Source organism: Micropterus salmoides, unplaced genomic scaffold, assembly GCF_014851395.1.
Source record: "Micropterus salmoides isolate LMB-PRFRI ecotype aquatic unplaced genomic scaffold, ASM1485139v1 Ms_hic_scaffold_7, whole genome shotgun sequence".
NCBI classification, from domain to species: domain Eukaryota; kingdom Metazoa; phylum Chordata; class Actinopteri; order Centrarchiformes; family Centrarchidae; genus Micropterus; species Micropterus salmoides.
In genome coordinates this window covers 28,644,774-28,659,766 of record NW_024044459.1, presented here as the reverse complement: position 1 = coordinate 28,659,766, position 14,993 = coordinate 28,644,774, and the positions used below count along the sequence as shown (strand labels likewise).

At 41.7% G+C, this 14,993-nt stretch overlaps 1 protein-coding gene and 2 long non-coding RNA genes across 6 annotated transcripts in view; 1 reads left to right on the top strand and 2 right to left on the bottom strand.

Annotated features, from left to right (window-relative positions):
• Window positions 1-14,993, top strand: part of adgrv1 (adhesion G protein-coupled receptor V1) — a 108,583-nt gene that overhangs the window by 47,088 nt on the left and 46,502 nt on the right. Inside the window, 30 exon segments of the mRNA XM_038704464.1 lie at window positions 579-781; window positions 1,279-1,455; window positions 1,807-1,989; window positions 2,089-2,268; window positions 2,461-2,625; window positions 2,810-2,930; window positions 3,065-3,188; window positions 3,317-3,455; window positions 3,580-3,765; window positions 3,858-4,093; window positions 4,462-4,610; window positions 4,772-4,970; window positions 5,222-5,441; window positions 5,572-5,811; window positions 5,976-6,125; window positions 6,261-6,481; window positions 6,584-6,857; window positions 6,993-7,136; window positions 7,862-8,033; window positions 8,431-8,454; window positions 8,457-8,571; window positions 8,698-9,266; window positions 9,376-9,639; window positions 10,056-10,173; window positions 10,322-10,493; window positions 10,670-10,912; window positions 12,179-12,586; window positions 13,468-13,640; window positions 13,844-14,090; window positions 14,235-14,374. Coding sequence (XP_038560392.1) covers window positions 579-781; window positions 1,279-1,455; window positions 1,807-1,989; window positions 2,089-2,268; window positions 2,461-2,625; window positions 2,810-2,930; window positions 3,065-3,188; window positions 3,317-3,455; window positions 3,580-3,765; window positions 3,858-4,093; window positions 4,462-4,610; window positions 4,772-4,970; window positions 5,222-5,441; window positions 5,572-5,811; window positions 5,976-6,125; window positions 6,261-6,481; window positions 6,584-6,857; window positions 6,993-7,136; window positions 7,862-8,033; window positions 8,431-8,454; window positions 8,457-8,571; window positions 8,698-9,266; window positions 9,376-9,639; window positions 10,056-10,173; window positions 10,322-10,493; window positions 10,670-10,912; window positions 12,179-12,586; window positions 13,468-13,640; window positions 13,844-14,090; window positions 14,235-14,374 — 5,956 coding nt within the window.
• LOC119892278 lies at window positions 28-8,965 on the bottom strand. Its single transcript, XR_005442534.1, has 3 exons — window positions 8,843-8,965; window positions 3,569-3,748; window positions 28-775 (listed from the first exon to the last, which is right to left on the bottom strand). It is a non-coding gene; the product is annotated as an uncharacterized LOC119892278 (long non-coding RNA).
• Window positions 10,018-14,952, bottom strand: LOC119892277. 4 transcript variants are annotated; one of them, XR_005442531.1, is made up of 5 exons: window positions 14,450-14,560; window positions 14,314-14,367; window positions 10,665-10,860; window positions 10,472-10,578; window positions 10,018-10,153 (listed from the first exon to the last, which is right to left on the bottom strand). It is a non-coding gene; the product is annotated as an uncharacterized LOC119892277 (long non-coding RNA). The 4 variants fall into 4 exon arrangements; XR_005442532.1 differs by having other exon boundaries at window positions 10,019-10,153; window positions 10,358-10,578; window positions 14,502-14,952; XR_005442530.1 differs by having other exon boundaries at window positions 10,019-10,153; window positions 10,358-10,578.

Below are 14,993 nucleotides of genomic sequence, written 5' to 3'. Positions count from 1 at the left end.
GTAAGAAAAGAAATAAATAAATGAGTGATGATTTTTCAGTAAATGTGCGTTTGTACTGGATCATGGTGCAGAGGAGTCTCATTTACTCAAATTAGTTTACATTATTGCCAACATATTCAAAGATATCCATCAGTTTTGCTTTCTCTTTGTTCCAGTAACAGTTGCTGCAAATTTAGCTGGTTACTGAATAACAATCATTCATGTTTTTTGGATGAGGTCTTTTAAGGAACTATTATAGTAATCACACTTTGAGATTTACTGTAAAAGAGATCTGCAGCGATTTCCAGGATTTGAAGAAATTTAGGATTTGTCCTGATCTGTGTATTGGAGGCTGGCCTAAAATGTCAGAGAAGTCCACAATAGTAGAGTAGCATACCTAAATGCTGGACTTCAAGCAATATTTAACATAACCATGTGGGATTTTACTTTCAGGTTGTTATTGCCATCTTCCATGACATGATAGGTCATGGAAATATATATATATATATATATATATATATATCATTTGTTTATTTTTTTTTATTTGTTCTGTGTTTTAACATTTGCTTATGTAACCTCCCTTTTCTCCAAACCCGCAGGGGTTCCTGTCAATGTGACCCTCTCTATAGTGAGGGAGCAGGGCTCTTCAGGTGAGGTGGAAATCCATTACCAGACCAGGCCAGCCCTGTACCAACCCCCATCCAACCAGGCTACTGCAGGACAGGACTACACCCCCAAAGACAACACCATCATCATGTTAAATGGTGCTACTGTGGCCCTTGTCACTGTCACAATCCTGCCGGTAAGAAAGGACATTGAGAAATAGAGCAGTTTATTAAATGTTCTTGAGTACAGAAGAATATATTAGGAATAGGAATGTTTACATTGTACTAACATAACAGTTCATTAAACATGTAAAACCAAGTAGAAAGAGAAGAGTGCGAGCATGCATACTTAAAATGCATGTATCAATCAGTATAGATTTTTTTGCTTAATCTAAGCCAAAGTGTTAGTCTCACATCTCATCTCACACATCTTAAATCTTAGCACACATTTATGGGCCTGTGGTGACCATTTTTACCCCCAAGTAGCGCAATGTTGTATATATCTTGCAGAATTTAAGGTTACTGCTGTCTGAACGTTTAACAGCAGTTGGAATGATATACATTTAGTGACAAAGCTTATGAATGAAAGTATAAATGTGTCTGTTAGAGAGAGAGAGAGAGAGAGAGAGTACTTGTTCATGCACATGTATGTTTTTACATTATTGAGTGTATATGTACACATGTGCTTTCTAAGGATGACATCCCAGAGCTGGCAGAGAGTTTCCTGGTAAATATCACCAGTGTGGCACTAGTTACCCAGTCACTGGGAGCAGGGCAGCCCAGTGTGAAGAGGCCTGGTATGGAAGTAGCAGAGGTCACCATCCAGGAGAATGATGACCCTCGAGGGATTCTGTGGTTCAATGTTTCTGTGGTGAGCACAGTGTCATCTATACAACCATAACTTGGATATTGTGTTCTCTCGCTTGTAGTGTGTCTGTTTGTATTGTTTGTGTTTAAAATTGTAACATTGTTTATGCTGCTTTCTTGGCCAGGTCACTCTTGAAAAGGAGATTTTAATCTCAGTGAGACTTTTATATATATAAACATTATACATGATGTCTTAATGGTGATATTTATGGTGCAGTTTTGCAAACCTGTGGTGTGTATCTAGAGAGCTTAGTAGGGACACATCTAAAAGACTGAATGTAACTAATAGATATGTAATTACAAATAATATTTGATCCTGAGTAAACATTATTATTATTTTAATGATGTTGTCCAGGATATCACTGGAAGTGTGCTCGCACATGAGGTACCACCACCAGACAACATCCTCTATCTGTCAGTGGTGCGACTCGCTGGTACAACTGGAAGATTGGTCATCTACTGGGAGGCTCAGCCAATCACTGCTGATTTTAATGATTTCAGCCCCAGATCTGGGAACATAACCTTTCAAGATGGGCAGGTAAATGGATACATTTGAAATGAACCTGCTTTCACTATCGCATAAAGCCATAATGCAAGGCTGTCCACAGGTTATTGCATACAGCTTCCTTATTTTTAGAGAGAAACCACGATTGCCATCACCATCTTGGATGACGAACAAGTGGAGACTTTGGAGACCTTCAGAGTGAATTTACTGCGCGTGATAGGTGGTGCTCGACTGGGAGAAGTGACCTCTGTAACTATCAGCATTCCACCCAACGACTCACCTCTTGGACAATTTGGATTTCGGGAACGACAGGTGAGTCTACTTAAGGACACTTCCAGTAAATAAACATACTCTACTTTCATACCTTCCTATTCATCCACTGTAAAGAAAAATAAAGTATAAACACCATCTGAAATCTTTGATTCTCAACTTATCTATAACTACCTTTTCTACAGTGTAGGATTTAGTAATTTAATTTTCTCATCTTACTCAATTCCCTCTCAGGTTACTGTCAGTGAGCCAGCATTTGTGGATGATCCTGCTGCTGTGGCCACAATAGCAGTGCTGCGTAGTGCAGGAGGCAAGGGGGCAGTGACACTCAGGTGGCAGCTGGAAGACCAGGCCGCAAATGACCTTTCACCTTTCAATGGAACTCTTGTATTCACTGAGGTAAAGAACGAGGGGTCACCGTCCCACCACATATTGTTACGATATTATTTTTATTGAATTATTTTGTTACCCTCTAATAATTATTGAGAAATACTCACTCCATCTTCTGTCTTTATGTACGGTGCAGTGTGTTGCTTCATGCAAGTTTCTTCATCAAGTCTGCTATATTTTTCAAACTCTCCAGACTGAGTCTATGAAGACGTTTGTGATTAGAGCCTTTGCTGACACTGTACTGGAAGGGGATGAGTATTTCACTGTCCGGCTATTTCCTCTTGAGAGTGGTGCTATCATCGACCCCCTAAATGGTCAGTATTTATGATGATGGTCAGATGATTGAAGAAACTAATGGAATTTTCATGATTGTCTTCCATCAGTGCAATACTCATATCTATCTTCCCCATCCTTCATCATTACCCTGGTCTGTCACGTACTTCTCCAGGCATGGCCACCATCACTATCAGGGCAGACAAGGCTGCCCTGGGGATTATTGGAATAGCAGAGTCCTCCAGGAACATACTCATTGGAGAACCTCAGGGAGATTACAATGGTAGCGCCTTGGTCAGGTGAGATAAACATCAAACTGTATCACTAACCTGGGAAAACAAGTAAGAGCTTTATATTTCACTGCCTCTCTTTATTTATCAAGAATGTAAAGTGAAAATCCTTGTGTGTATTTGTGCGTTTCCCCCAGTCTTGTGCGAGGGCCAGGTGTGTTTGGAGAGGTCCAGGTATACTGGAATATCACTCCAGCTGTGGTTTCTGAGTTTGAAGCCATCTCTGGCACTGTGACTATGAGAGACAGACAGTCTGATGCCACCATTATTCTGAAGGTACTGACTAAAATAGATTGAGTAGTTCACTGAAATGTCAGTGCACTGCAGATATACATAGTACACATATTCAGACCAAAATGCATCGTAATAATGTCTTTCTGTGTGCTTACCATGATGCCAGGCACTGAATGATGAACTGCCTGAAGAGCGCCGTGAGTACCAGCTTACTCTGAACTCCGCCACCTCTGGTCTGGAAATCAGTCCCATCGCAAAGCATGCCAAGATTATTATGGCAGCCAGCGACAACCCCTATGGCCTGTTCTCATTCACCCAGCAGCAGATCAGCGTAACTGAGGAGGAGGGAATGGTGAGGTCAACAAAATGAGAATGATACATATGTAGTTCTGTGATATGGTGGAGTAGTAACCCACAGCTATATGTTTTCTCTCTTTACCACAGGTGAATGTGACAGTTAATCGCTCCTTAGGCAGTCTAGGCAGTGTGTGGGTGACCTATAGGACCTCAGGCAACACCGCAGTCAGTGGAGTGGACTTCACTCCAGCTTCAGGACGACTACTCTTCACCCCAGGCTTAACCTCACAGCAAGTCACACTGCATATCCAGGATGACGTTCTTCCCGAGGTGCCTGAGATGTTCTTCCTCAACATCACCGGAGTGGAGCTAGTTAATGTCAGGTAAAGTAACTTTATATGGTGGAGTAGATTAATAACTTTGTTGGTTTAAATAGTTATGATAATGTCAACAGATGGTGAGTGTAATTGTTTAAAAAGGTTGTTGTATGTTTACATTTTAAACAAGGAATTTGCTTTGGTATTTTGGTACATAATAAAAAATATAGTAGGTAGAAAATATAATAAAGATAAAGCAAGTACTGTAGGCCAATAATGAGATTGGATGGTTGTAGTCATTCACAAGATAGGCATTACAGAGCCTTAATTTAGTCAAAATACTGTGTTGACTGCTTTTTATATACAGTCTATGGTTGACTCTCAAAGATTTCTTGTCAGTGACTCTTCATTCTGTGTCTCCCTCTGGTGGTCAGTGCTGTGGACTACACAGTGAAGGAGTCAGGTCTCCAACTGGACCAGCCTCCAGCTGTAGGCAACATCTCTTCTCTTGCTGTGGTCATACTAAAGAATGACAATGCTGAGGGTATCCTGGAGTTCAGGCAGGACTATGTCAACATAACAGGTAAGAATCAAAACAAAGGCACTGTGATGATGTTTAAATCTTGTAAATGTTCAAGTAAGGCAAAAACACAAATAAACCTCTACTGTCAGACAAAATTTGATATTAAAATATTATTTGCTATATGTAAAATCCCTGTTCTCTTCTGGCTTTCTTTCTTTCAGTTGAGGAGGATGTGGGCACTTTGTTGATCCCAGTGGTGAGGAGAGTCGGCTCATATGGAACAGTTTCAGCTCAGTTTATTTCTAGAGGCCTGAGTGCAGCCCCTGACCTCGACTACATCCTGAATAATGGCTCAGTGATATTTGTCCATGGCCAGAATTCCAGCTACATCAATGTCACTATCATAGATGACCCAGACAGGTGAGATGAGAAATTAAAACTAATTTAAATAAATATCTAGCTTAATCCCGTAAATTGTACCGTATGTTTAGCTCGCACACATATTTTCTATGGATCTTATGTAGGAAGACATTAAGCACTGTAGAGAAGATAAATCATCAGGAGGTCAGCAGACAACACAATTCAGTAGCTCAGGACAAACATTAATTCAAGACTATAATGAGTGAAGATGTTATTTAATCCCAGTTTAATGCTGAAATTATCACCCCCAGCGAATATGCAGAGATGTTTGAGGTCCTGCTGGTTGGAGTTACTGGGGGAGCAGTTCTAGGCTCTCAACATGTTGCAAGGGTAACCATCGCCAAGAGTGACTCTCCAAGCGGGGTGGTGCGTTTCCTCAACGAAAGCCTAATCACTGTGGTCAACCCTAACTCCACCCTCATACTCAGTCTTGTTTTGAAGCGAGCAGGAGGCCTGGTGGGCAATGCAACGGTATGAGGAACAATATCTTAGATCAAATCAATAATCTTCAGTCGTCTCATTAATGGTTGTTTGCAGTTTACTCTCAGAAGTTTCTCTTCATGGACATTAACTAATTCAAACCGGTTTAACCTTCTGACAGGTTGCGTGGATCGTGCGTGGCCCTAACAGCAGAGAGGTCCTTCCTCCATTTAATACAGACATTAGAGAGCCTGTGAACGGGACCTTCTTCTTCAGGGATGGAGAGAACAATACACGAACCATAGAGCTGCGGATTCTTCCCCACGGGGAAGTGGAGGTGGAAGAGACATTTGTTGTAGAGCTCAGCATTCTGTCTGGAGAGGTGGATGTTGATCCTCGGGCTGGCTCCATAACACTGAAGGTACTTAATTTTGTCACGCCTGCACGTTTGATTTCACCATCAGTAAGGTTGTTCAACAAGGATTATTACAATTTGATTACTAAAGGGCTTTTTACTGAAGGAAATCTAATGAGATGCAACCTTCATTACCCTGCTTACCCATACTCTAATGTGTTGTCTCCCAGATAGAAAAGTTTGGTGACCCAAATGGTATAGTCCAGTTTACTGAGGAAGCTCTTCGAGAGCGTGTCTACAATGAATCCACAGAAGCAGAGGGCCCATTCAACATTTCGCTGTTAATTACACGCAGAGAGGGTGTCATCGGTAACATAACGGTAAGATTACATCAGTATACATTTATTATCTATTAATGATGTCCAGTTACTGTGCTTAAACTAGCTGATATCAATAAACTCTTTATGGCCACTGTTAAAGTGTTAACACAGTAATACGTTTTTTTCACACCTCAGGTGCACTGGCAGATACAGAGTGACTCAGACATAGCAGGTGACTTCCTTGCCTTTGCTGGCTCAGTGATGATCCTAGAAGGCCAAAGGGAGGCAGAAATTGTCCTCAGTCTGATGCCCGATACAGTGCCAGAGCTGGAGGAGCTCTACACTGTCCAGCTCACATCTGTAGAGGGCGGTGCTACTCTGAATGCCAACCCAAACCTCATCAGAACACGCATCAGGTCATGATAGTTCTGTTAAACCCAATAACATAGACCGACTTCCAGGTAAAAAGCCTTGACAGATTGAATTAACTTGAAATGTATCTTTCTCCCTCTCCTTAGGGTGCGTGCTAACGATGAACCCCATGGTATCTTTTCCCTCAACCCTGAGCAACAGTCTATAGTGGTAGTGGGGTCAGGGTCTAATGTCACCAGAGCTCTGGTTATGAATGTGACACGGCTTGCCGGGCTGTTTGGCAACGCTAGTGTGGGCTACAGGATCAGTGGAGGGATGGTGATAAATATTAAGGAGATACTGGGAGGACAAGCTGAAGGAAGCCTGTTCTTCAGAGAGGGACAGACCTTCAGTTCTGTCACTGTGCCCATCAGCAGCCAGGTACAGATGAGCATTCTTGTGCAGAGACATGCGTTCAGCAAATTAAGACTTAGAAATTCTGTGAATGATGTAAAGGTTTATGTTGTTTTTAGGCATCTGTATAACACTTTTGTTTTCATGCTTTTCTCTCTGTAGGTGTTTTTGTCAGTGGGTGAGAGCTTCACAGCAGAACTGACTGATGTCAGACTAGTCAGTCCTATCCTCGGCTCTCCACCTCGCCTCCTTCGCGAAGCCAGCGTTGCTACGGTGACTGTGCCCGAAAAAGCTGCCAGCTCAGAGGCAAGTTGTGGTTGTGGGTTTTTTTGTTTGTTGATATATGATTTATCTGTTTTTTAATTGCCCCCTCTGCAGGGCACTTGGGATAGACTTGCTACTGTTCAGTGCTCCTATTATTGATTGAGTGACATGCTCAAGGATGTTTTATTAGGGTGTATGTTTCTTATGGTGATATACTCACTTTGTCACTTTGCAGTTTTTTTGTTTAGGAAGAATTCAATTATTTGAACATTACCTTCCTACATGAACAACATGGATAATATATTCATGAATATGATGCGTATAGCAATTTAGACATGTACTGACAGACAGTTAATCAATACCCGTCAGTTTATTCAATTATTTCTCAGCTACCAGAGGACAAACTTGGGTGTACTTTACCATATTCCTCTGATATCTCTCTCCACAGACTTTAATATAATTTGAAACCTATATTAAGCCATTATAACTGAGTTAGTGCTGAGGCCTTGACTGCTCTGTGAACACTCACCTGTTTCTTCTTGAGCCTTTTGAATGTTCCATGTAACACACTAGTGCTAATGCATTTGGCTGGCATTGAGTACAGAATATTCTGTATATATGTATATTTTTAAACCAAACTTAGGTCAGTAATGTAAAGTACTACATAATTACATTTATAAGAAACTATTTTTTTTTACTGGTTTACTGGTTAAGGTTGCACCAAGAGGACAGCATTATTAACTGTCTTTCTTATATATGTTGTGCAGGTTGGCTTTGCCTCCCTGTCTCTGCAGGTTTCAAGTATAGAAACAGGAAAATGTGAAGCAAAAGTCACACGAACGGGGCTGTTTGGGGACATCAGGGTGCAGTGGAATACTGGGTATCCTTCAGGACAGGCTCCGCCTGGCCTCAGACTGGGAGCTATCACCCCAAGCTCAGGTAAAAGACTCAGAGAGGGAATGATCTCTGACTGATAGCAGTGCAGACTCACATGTTACCTCAAACGACTTGCATTATTACTTTCAAATGATTTAAAGTTAAGTAACATTTGAACAATGAATAATTTAATTCGTAATGTGTCCCTATTTAAAATGTATAGTAGTGTATGCCCTTCTGTTTGGTTAACCATGTTAACCATTAGTTATACCTGGACGGCAGTGAAGCAATCTGAGCTTTCATCTCTGATAGGATGAACTATTCTCAATGAATATGATTAGTTCTTTCTGGGGACCAAGCACTTGCAATCTGGTGTTCAGGCTGATACCAAACACCAACATGGACTACTGACAGCCTGCATTCTTAATTGTTGGTAATGTGCTCCTTTCTTCATATTCAGGCTCTTTGACCCTGGCCCATGGAGAGAGACTAAAAGCATATCTCTGACAGCTGTTGCTGATGCATCTGAGATGGCTGCCTATGCTTTACACATCACTGCTGCCACCTCCATCACTTCTGCAGCCAGCACTATCAAACTCCGGTAATGGTTTCACAGTGGTTCACAGTTGTGATAGAGCTGTATATATTCAATGATTTCCTGAATCGTGATTACAATTGACAATTTTTGTGTCAAATGTAGCCTCACTCTGATGTCTGTCTCTCACAGGTCAGGATATACTGTGGCAGAAGTGGAGCCACTGGGAATCTACCAGTTTGCCCCAAATTCCCGCCAGCTGGTCATTGCAGAGGACATCCAGACCATAACACTGTATGTTCAGAGACTCTACGGTTCTCGTAGCAACAGCACTCACCTGTCCTATAAAACAGTAGCAGGCAGCGCAGCAGCAGGAGAGGATTTCATTGCGGTGCCAGACGGCCGTTTGGTCTTTGACTCCCCCCGCCAAACCAACGCTTCCTTCCGCCTTTCAATACTTGATGACTCCCTTTCGGAGGCTGATGAGTACTTTCACGTCAACCTCACAGATGTTCAAGTCCTTACTCCACACTTAGCGTGGGCAGATACCTCTCCTCGCATCAACCCTCAGCACAGTTTGGCCACCGTCACCATCTTGGCTAGTGATGTGACTGGAGGAGTGCTGAGTATTGGACCTGGACTGGTCCAGATACCAGAGGACAGGGATGAGGAGACCCAGCAGGAGCGAAAGGTGGTCCTGAGGGTGCGCAGGTCCAACAGTGTGGCTGGGGCTGTGAGGGTTCGGGTCCAAGCATATAGTGGTGTGTGTCTGTTTTGTTCCACTGCTTTATTGCTCTGTTGCAATATATGATATTGTTATTTACTGTGATGTTTATGCTTTAAGTTGTGTTGCTGTGCACTTTTATCCAGATGGAAGTACAGCAGCTTTTCCCTTTATTCTGGAACCTGTCGGGACCCTCGCAAAGGAGGAACAGGACTTTCGCCTGATGTCCACTATAGTGTCCCTTGAGGCTGGTCAGAATGAGACAGAGGTTATCCTCTTCATCCTGGATGACTCAGAGCCCGAAGGACAGGAAGTTTTCTTTGTTTACCTCAGTGATCCAGAGGGAGGAGCGCAAATCACAGACAGTCCATACCAGGGCTTTGGAGCATTTGCCAAGATCACTATCCTTGGTAAAATAATGAACAAATGATCTTTGTTTGAGTAAACTATAGATTGAAGATTTTTTTTTATTATTACTGTTTTGAGCGCAGTGTGTTCTAAAATTATATATATATATATATATATATATATATATATATATATATATATATTTTTTTTTTTTTTTTTTTTTTTTTTTTTATTGCTACGCTATCTCAATGAGTGATCCAGTGTTCTTGGCCAGTTTCACTTGATTTGCATTAGGTCACTGTTATATTAGTCTCCAGCTGCTATTTTTGGCCTCACATAATCACTGTAATGGGCAGATTATTTGATTAGTCTGCATGTATGATTGGTTGCAAAATAAATCATCATAGGATTATGAGGTTGTGAGGAAATTAATTAGCACTCTCTGTTTCTGGTTTATCCTTCCCTCTGGCCATACCAGGGAGCGACTTCCATAACGGGATTGTAGGGTTTAGTCTTAATTCTCTGATGGGCCAAGTTCTGGACGAGGACTCAGAGAACAGAACTGCGTCCCTCTATCTGCAGAGACAGGAAAACAGGTAATAAAACAACACTTGATTTTAAAAACTGATCCTAACAAGTAAACTTAATGACAGACTGTGCCCTAGAAATAGTTCCATATTTGACTGCCACCTAGATGTTTTATTGTTTGTAGTTATTTAGTCTGCTCTTTCATCCTCTGTTTAGAGCATTTGAAGATTTGCAGGTCTTCTGGAGAGTTACCTTCAGCAAGGCAAGTCTAACTCTTGTTAACAATGGAGTCGACCTAACCAGACAGCTGGTGCGGACCTCAGGAACTGCACTTTGTAGGAGAGGAGAGATAATCTGTGCTCTTACTGTGGAGGTCCAGGATGATGAGGTGAGAGAGAGGCGGAGATGAAAAAACTGGTGAAAGCAGTGCTACGGCATGTTGGTATCTTGCTGACCTTGAAATCTTTCAAATTCTACAGTATAAAGATAGATTACAAATTTAGTAGAATAATGATTTTCTTTATAGGTGCATTCCTAATAAGTCACTCATCTGTTTTACCGTAGGAACCAGAGGACCAGGCATGGTTCTTGGTGGAGATTTATCAGGTGGGTGCCGGGGCTACCATTAATGAGACCACCCGTTTTGCCAACATCACCTTGGCAGAGAGCGACGATCCACAAGGCGTCGTGTACTTCGCTGTTGGCCATAGACTGCCCATCGCCACCCCTCTGACCACAAGGCTCAGTCTCCAGGTCTACAGACAAGGAAGCACAGCTTCAGTCATGTCCATACAATATCGCACACTGGTGGGTGACAAACAGATAAGTAATGAAGCACAAGCATACATAATAAATGGCGCACATGCATACATATGAATACAAGTGGACACACATATGCACAAATGCACACAAACATGCACTGTGCAAATGCTTGAAATAAAATTTTTAATTGGTTCAATTTATGTTTAACACTGCTATTTGTTTGCTTATTTATCGGGATTACTTTTTGTTCATTCTGCTTTGCCTTGGAAGTGTTATTCTTGGTAGTAGGAAATCTCATTTTCAGTCTTGGCCAATAAAATTCCAATGACTTACTAGCTGAAATAGGGTTTTTCCCTAATCACTAAAAGTGGAATATCTGAATGATGTTTAAATATCTTTCTGTGTCTGACCTGGGTTTGTTGACCTGATTTTCCATGAGTTTCAGCAGACACAAATCTAATGGTATACTGATCTGATATGTCTCTTTTGTAAAACTGTCATTATTTAAGCCAGTTAGAAAAACATGATTATGTCATGCTCTGCGTGCTACAGCTGAGCACCAATGTTGTCACGCCTGCACAATTCTTGCGTTTTTTTTCATTATAAAACAATTTTGCAAAATTAGTAGCATGGTGAGGAGCTTTTCATATTTACTAGTTTTTTTAAATGGTGAGCCATAAAATAATTGCTTTTAGTAGTTATTTTTCTTTTCTTGTGATGGTAGTAGTCCCAGTCTGCCCTTCAACCAGTTCTACTATTTATGTAGATATATTAATAATGGCCATGGTTTATTGATGATGACCAATGTTTCCTCGTCCTTTAATCTCATTACCAACCTCTTTTAGGATTAGAAATATCTTGGCTACGTGCAGTTCACAGGCATAAAGTATTCACTGGCACTCACACTTTTTGATATTAGAGATCAAAGTCAGAGAGCGTCAAGTGCACTCAGCAAAAATCAAAAACCTCACTGAGACACATGGCAAGGTCATCTGCTTTCATCTCTCAGAACTAAAGCATGTTGCGAAACAGAAGGTTTGATGCATAATAAAAGCCCAGTCCTCATTTGGTTTAAATTACGCTTTCACAACATGGTCAGCTTCACTCATCTATCTACATATGCTGTTATTGGAATGCAGACCATGTGGACACTGTTTACCGAATGAGAATTGTGCCTTTATTAGTATAGACTAGTCTGATGTACAGTTCTTTTTGTTCACTTTTTTCTGGTCGCCCATATTTGTCAATGTTGTTACATTTTGTGGGTATATTACAGTATCTTTTGATCGTGTACATTTATTTTTCCTATAGGAACTCCTCAGAGACGAGGTGGTGGGTCCCTCTATAATCCGGCCTGCTAAAGAAGGAATGGACTTTCCTAAACAGGAGGGTAGGCTAACCTTCGATGTGGGCCACCATAACACATCACTGGAAATTTACCTCACACCTGACCTTGCCTCATCATTGCCCACACCAAAGCGCTTTCAGGTGGAGCTCTACAATGCTACAGGGGGAACCAGAGTGCACCCTCAGTTTGGGCTGGCTAATGTGACTCTGGTGTCAAATGCAGCAAGTGAATCTGTGTGGGTCTTACTGGACCAATTACATCAGCCTCTTGACCCAACTATATTGAACCAGGTGCTACAAGGATTGATCGATAAGGTCACTACACCTGTAACTCGTGAGCAGATGGCCGCCGTACACGAAGCTCTGGGGAAGGTAAGAGGGTGTGTGGACAAAAGCATTACCTGTAAACTAAAACCTTATTAAAATGCCAATTGTATGCATTTTGATTGTAACTGCAGGAAGAGATAAAACAGTAAAGTACTGTAAATTGATGTAGTACTTAACTGTTCTTTCTGCTCCTTACCAATATCAGTTATAAAACTAGATTTCATGTAGGATTTTTGAATATTGGAGAGTTTGTTAAAGCATGAAAGTTTTTCAAGTAAACTTGCTAATAATTAGTAAGTCATTTTATCCAAATGGTCATCATATACTGTCCATATCATATTTGGTCGAAAAAAATGCCAGCCCATTGTGCAAATTGATTTATTTTTAAATGTAATAATGACTACTTGAAGCTTAGCTCAGTGTCAGAGTGTAACAGACCTTCCCTTAAGGCCATATATCACTGCAACTTCACCACTCTGACAGATCCGAGGACCAGTTTGACATCTGAAAAGGTCTCAGTTGTCACTCTATTTGATTTTAGAGTCTAGATGTTGCGCTTGCTCAGTCTCCAGACAAGCGGAGGCACTGCTGTAATTTAATATGAAAGAGTGCGCTGGGGGCAGAAGAGAGAGCAGAGACAGCAGAAATGAGGTACACAGCATGAGGAAACGTGGGAGCACAAGAGCAGGAGAAGGGAAGGCATTAATTCACTATGAAAGCTGCATAACACTGAGGCCTAAACCAAAGAAAGTGACAAATCAGGAATACATTATATCAGAGGGATAATACTCGCAAACAATAGTAGAGCAAACTGTTAATCAATGCATTGCTGCTAGACTGCAAATACAGAAATAACTGTAAATACAGAAAGAACTGTTCTCCATCCGTCTCTCTCTCTCTGTTCATCTCTATTTCCTCTGAGACAGGTGCTTGCAGAGGCAGAGAGGACCATTTCACAACAAAGTAGCCGCAATTTGACCTATGACCTGCTGTGTGCCTTGGCCAATCCCAGCAGAGTCGACACTCGAGGCCTCAGCCACCTTGCTGAGGTGGCAGAGCGATTTGCATTCTCCCTCCTCGCGCACAGTCAGTGTGAGATGTGAGTGTCCCCCCTCAAAACAGTGAAGAGTGGGAGGGAGATATGCCGCTTTAAAGTTTTATGATGTTGAATATGTTCTGGGAATTTACAGATAAACACAACCCGACCATACATGTTGCATCAAAACATTAAGGATTTTCCTTTTAATAGCAAGGTTTTCATGCTTGGTGTTACAAATGTTCTTCTTTGTGTGATTTCTCCAGAAGGGATACCATCCTGGAAACATGTCCGTATATGACCATCTCTGCCTTCCAGTGGTACCCCACACAGATCAATGGACACAAATTCAGGGGGCGTAACGCAGACTTCTTCCAGCTGCCAGATACGCTGCTGGCAGTACCAGCTGTTTCGACTGCTGCCTGTAGCAACCTCAGCCAGATTCAACTGACTGAGTTTAGAACTGAACACTGGTTTCTGACCAATGGTACAACCACTGCTCTCAATGGGAAGGTAGGGAATCACTAAGACGAATTTTGTGTTTAATGTGTTTGATTAAACAGCAGGTGGCAGTATTATTCTAGTATGTAACCTAACCATTCATTTTTTAGTTCATTCCACAACTAACCTCTCTTCTCTCTTTCTGCTTATATCTAGGTATTCTCAGCCAGCCTCCAGAACAGAGGTTCACGACCCCTAGAAGATGGCAATGAGGTGGTGTATCGTATCCACTCACCTGGTCACCAAGTTAAACCAGGCCGATCTCTGTGCCTTCTCTGGAACCAGACCACTGCAAGGTAATCCACACCTATTCAGATACATGCTCAGCTATTCTATTCATGATAATATGACCATGAAAGCTTCACTGTTACCTGTTAGTATCAGTGGCTAGTTATCTCAACTAGGTGGTTTATTGCCTCTCACCTGTGTCTGTCATCCTCACACTTATTGGGTGAGTGACTGTCCAGCCTGTCAGGCTCTCTGTGGCAATAGGGGAAGTCACTTCTTTCTGTTTAATATCTGCACATTCAGTCCACTGCACTCTCAGTCCTCCCACTCTGAGTCAGTTTGTTGAGGATATTCCTGGGACGTGGAATGGGACTTGGCTGGAACACGCTATTACAAGTTAGGAGTTGCTGGGCTTGGTTTGGCCGAAACACCTACTTGGACAATTTGTCCCAGGAAACAAAATGCATTAGAGAACTGAAATGGAGTGAGAGCAAAAGGTGGACAGAAACAAAATAATTGACAAAGGTCAACGGTGCAATGTGACTCTCCCTCCCTTCCTGTCTGTTAGTTGTGCAACCGAATCCAGATCAAACATGATTATAATGTTCTGGTTTGTCACGTACAGCATCTTTGATGAAAGGAAAAGGTGACAACAGATAATGCTCAAAGACGCCAAAACGCCAGAGA